The following is a 4719-nucleotide window of genomic DNA, read 5'->3' as shown; positions in this document are numbered from 1 at the left end:
GTTTAGGTTTTTTTTTTTTTTAATTTTTTTTTTTGTTATTTAATGACCCTTGAGGGGGTCAGGGGCTCAGCTACACCCCCAGGCCTTAGCATAGATAAAATAAATTACAAGGAGGGGGACATAAACCTAACCTCCGATCCTAAGGTGGTTTAGTAGTCGACCAACCTAAAAGGTTAGTCAACTCATCCCCTTACAAAAAGATGAACCTAGAAACTAAGCACCTAAGAGAGGACTCCTCTCGATACAAAGAATCTAGGAATCGTAAATAAGGGAGACTCTCCCTTTACATCACAAAAAAGATAATTTTATACCTATTCAAAAGAGCTATAATTTTAAATCATAGCTAGGTTGAAAAAGTTGGACCGAAACTTAAGGTGGTTCCTTGATCCTCTTAATTTTCCTTCTCCTGAAACTTGCCATTTCAATAATGTCTAGTTGGTAGTATGCCCTTGCTTCCTTCGGTAATTGTTGACTGTTGCAATATATTTGCGAACTTGTGATCTTGTGACTGTGCTTTGATAGGGAATCGGCAACACAATTGGCTTCTCTGAGGATATGTTTGCATCTAAAGTTATGAGTTTGTCTGCTGAGCTCTTGAAGCTGCTGTATCTGTGTGCTAATACTCCATGGAGGCTTGGCTTTTAGCATGATCCAGTCTACAAGCATATGCGAATCCACCTCCAATATGACCCTCGTGTATCCTAGTTGAATTAATCATGTCATACCAAATATGGTTGCTCCAATTTCAGCTTGGTTGTTAGTGCCTTCCCCTAGTGGAGCAGCAAATGCTAGTAACAGTTCTCCAGTTTGATCTCGTATGATGCCTCCTGCTCCAATTCTGCCTGGGTTGTTTAGTGCGCTGCCATCCGTGTTAATTTTGACCCACTGATCTGGAGGTTTTATCCATTGAACTAAAGTCACTTTGGTTTCATGGATACATTTTTCTCCCAGTTGAAATAACTCCTGCCAGTTGGAGGGCCATTTGATTTGAGAGAAAATTGTAGTCATGAGTTTGTAGTTGTCCTTGTAGATAGCATATTTAACTCTACTAACATTGGACAACTTGCCTCCATATTTACTAGCACATCTATTATTCCATAGGTTCCAACAAATGAATATTGGCGTAGCTTGTAATAACAGCTTATGTGCTTTATTGTTGTACTTGGCTGACCACCATTGCGTGATGAGTTGTGGGAGTGAACTGTGATCATTGTTGATACCAGCAGTTCCTGCAAAACTTTTCCACACGTAGGTCGCAAAATGTCCATTGTTGAATATGTGTTCTATAGTATCTAGTCCTGGCCTGTTACAACAACAAAAACAATTTGCAGGCTCAATGCCAAAGCTGGTTAGTTTTTCGTTCGTAGGAAGCTTACCTCGTAGAATTCTCCACAAAAGAAAAGAAGTTTTGAAAGGGATACTCTTATGCCAAATGAATGAATTAAACTTGGTCTTGGTCCTTTTCTCCCTGATCTCATTCCATGCAGATGAACAGCTGAATTTTCCATTCGTATTTGGTTTCCAGATCGCCTGATCAGGTAGGTCCTGCTGGATGTAAAGCTCTGTGGACAGGATGTTGGCCAGCTGACTGTTAGGTGCCTGTTGAATGAGCATGTCCCAATTCCATTGTCCTTCAATCCAAAAATGTGCCACCGTGGTGTTGTTGAATCTGCGACTGACAGTGGAGAAGTGAGCAAGAGGTCCAACCCCGAGCCAATTGTCCCACCAAAAGGAACAATTGCCGGAATTGAGTTTCCATTGAATGTGTTTTTCAACTTTATTTTTGTTATGCATGAGATGTTTCCAAGTCAAAGACTCTCATGTATCCCATTTCTTGCTAATTGGATTAGACCTTTGACAATATTTAGCTTTTAAAAAATCTCCCCAAAGGGTCTGTTTGGATCTAAAAATCCACCATTGTTTATATTGAAAGGCCATGCACACATCCTTGAGATTCCTCATACCAACACCCCCCTCATCATAAGGGAAGCTTAAGTTCTTCCAAGAGGCCCAATGGTATTTTTTCCGCTCATCCTTCCATCCCCAGAAAAAGTCAGCCATGATGCTTTGGATCTGCTTGAGGACAGCAACTGGAGGAGTCACTGCTGATAAGAGGTGAATAGGTAATGACTGCAACACATGTTTTACCAGAATTGCTCTACCACCATAACTTAATAATTTGGTTTGCCATCCTGTGATTCTGCACAAAACCTTATTAATAAGATCAGCAAAATAAATAATCCTCGGTCTACCAACAAATAAAGGGCAACCAAGGTAAGTGATGGGGCCCTCCTTCTGTTTGAAACCAGTGATTTTCTTGATTCTGTCTCTTGTACTGTTGAATGCGCATGAATGAACCATAAAGTGACTTTTGTCTCTGTTAATCAGTTGTCCTGAGGTCTCCTCATAGGAATTCAAAGTCTGCATAATGAGTTTCAATGTTTTCTGTCTTCCTGAAGTGAAGAGAATGATATCATCTGCAAAACTTAAATGGTTCACTTGTGGGCCTCTGACTTCCATGAAAAAACCATGATATTCCGGATTGTTATGGAGCCTGTTCAGGGATCTAGAAAGGACCTCCTCACCTAAAATAAATAGGGCAGGAGATAAGGGGTCCCCTTGTTTGAGACCTCTTGTAGATTGAAAGAAGCCATATCTTTTTCCATTGACAATAATAGAGTACCAATTGTTAGACATGATCCTCCAAACCATATCGATAAAGATTTCATCAAACCCCAGTCTTCTCAACACCAAGCATATATAGGACCAAGAAACCCTAACCCCATTCTTCTCAACACCAAGCATATATAGGACCAAGAAACCCTTTCGTATGCTTTAGCCATGTCCAGTTTAATAATAACATTACTACCAATATTTGGTTTCTTAATCTGATGGATAATCTCTTGGGCCAGCATAATGTTTTCTGATATACTTCTCCCTTTGACAAAACCAGATTGGTTGAGGGAAACCAGGTTAGGTAGGATAGGACTTAGTCTAGAACTTACTAGTTTAGATATGATCTTGCTAGTGAAGTTACTAAGGCTTATGGGCCTGAATTCTGTGATCTTATTGGGGTTGTTCACCTTAGGAAGAAGAATAATGCAAGAGTGAGAGAAGTATTTGGGGATCATTTGACCACAAAAGAAAGCTTGAATGACACCAAGGAGATCATGTTTGATAATAGGCCAGCATTTCTGAAAAAAATAACCATTTATCCCATCCGGACCAGCTGCAGAATAAGGGTTCATTGAGAACACTACCTCCTTTAATTCTTCCAGATCAGGCATTGTAGTGAGGCTATCATTCTGCTCCTGATTGACCATCCTAGGAATACAACCAATGTTCCCTTCATTAATGAACTTATTGTCCCCTGTGAAGATATTCTGGAAATGATCACAGGCAGTCTTAGCAATAGTATCATCTCCCTGTAACCATTTCCCATCATCTCCGATAAGCTTGTGAATAAACAACCTTCTTCTTCTCCCTCTTATCAAGGAGTGAAAGTATTTAGTGTTGGCATCCCCCTCCTTGAACCATTGTAGTTGGGTTTTCTGTTTCAAAATAGAATCTTCCAACTTCAAAAATTTAATGTATTCTGCATTAAGCTCATGAAGGGCTGTCCTGTTGGTACCACTGTTCTCTTGAATCAGTTTCTCTTCTGCATTTCTGACCTTTTCTTCATACTCCTTGACTTTAGTGAAAATGTCACCAAATTCCCTTCTGGACCAGTTGCTAAGAGTATTGGACAACCTTTTCAATTTCTGGTGAAATCTCCACATGTTGTTCCCCTCTACAGTCCTTTCCCAACAGGCTTTCACTATGTCGAAAAAATCAGGTTGGCCAGTCTAGCAATTAAGGAACTTAAAGTACCTGATATGATCCTCTTCCCTAGCAGTCATTTCCATCAGCAGGGGGCAGTGATCAGATCCCACTGAAGGTAAGTGAGTGATGGTAGTCTGAGGCATCCTTTCCAGCCATGAATCAGTAACTAAAGCTCTGTCCAGCCTTTTCCATATTCTCTGTTGTATGCCCCTATTGTTGGACCAAGTAAATTTTTGTCCACTGAAGCCTAAATCCACCAAACCACAAGCTTCGATTACAGCAATGAATTCTAGACTTTTTCTCATGTTGTACGGGACTCCTCCCAGCTTTTCTTCAATAGAAGTAATAACATTATAATCACCCACTGAGCACCAAGGCTTGTTATTTTCAGCAGCTTGATATAACATTCTATCCCATAATGGTCTTCTGAGGTGATCTTTGCACTTGGCATACACAAATGTAATAGTGAAGTGATTTTGAAGTTCATTATGGCCAATGTCACAAGTAATTTGTTGCTCATCTTCCTCTATTATTACACAATCAATGTCCATGTTCCAAAAAAGCCAAATTTTGCCATTGCGATTACTCACGGCATACTCCATAGCTAATTGGTACTTAAAACTTTGAATATGGGTACTGTCTGAGAAAGGTTCAAGGATAGCAATGATAGAGAGTTGGTGCATCTTCTTGAGTATTTTGAGTCGTTCAATTACACCTTGAGTGTTGATCCCCCTCACATTCCAAATAACTGTACTAATCATTGAGATGATCTGGAGGTGAACAACCTAGTGTTTGGTCTGCCAGCAGTGACAGTGTTTATGTCTTGAGCTTCAAATTGGAATCTATCATGATGTATTCCTCGGGGAGATAATCCCTGATTATTAATTACCTGTTGAA

At 40.0% G+C, this 4719-nt stretch overlaps 2 protein-coding genes across 2 annotated transcripts; both read right to left on the bottom strand.

Moving 5' to 3' along the window:
- Nucleotides 1–714: 714 nt before the first annotated feature.
- On the bottom strand, nucleotides 715–2712 carry LOC107058781 (uncharacterized). Its single transcript, XM_015304930.1, has 3 exons — nucleotides 1945–2712; nucleotides 1448–1599; nucleotides 715–1303 (listed from the first exon to the last, which is right to left on the bottom strand). Exons 1-3 carry the CDS (start codon nucleotides 2710–2712, stop codon nucleotides 715–717), a joined length of 1509 nt encoding a protein of 502 aa, XP_015160416.1.
- Nucleotides 2713–2744: 32 nt separating this feature from the next.
- On the bottom strand, nucleotides 2745–4424 carry LOC107058780 (uncharacterized). The gene is made up of 2 exons (XM_015304929.1): nucleotides 3871–4424; nucleotides 2745–3798 (listed from the first exon to the last, which is right to left on the bottom strand). The coding sequence occupies exons 1-2, from the start codon at nucleotides 4422–4424 to the stop codon at nucleotides 2745–2747; spliced, it is 1608 nt and encodes a 535-aa protein (XP_015160415.1).
- Nucleotides 4425–4719: the final 295 nt, after the last annotated feature.

This window comes from Solanum tuberosum, unplaced genomic scaffold (genome assembly GCF_000226075.1).
Source record: "Solanum tuberosum cultivar DM 1-3 516 R44 unplaced genomic scaffold, SolTub_3.0 scf00636, whole genome shotgun sequence".
Lineage (NCBI taxonomy): Eukaryota > Viridiplantae > Streptophyta > Magnoliopsida > Solanales > Solanaceae > Solanum > Solanum tuberosum.
Note: the sequence above shows the minus strand (reverse complement) of the source record. Positions and strands in the feature narration are given on the sequence as shown.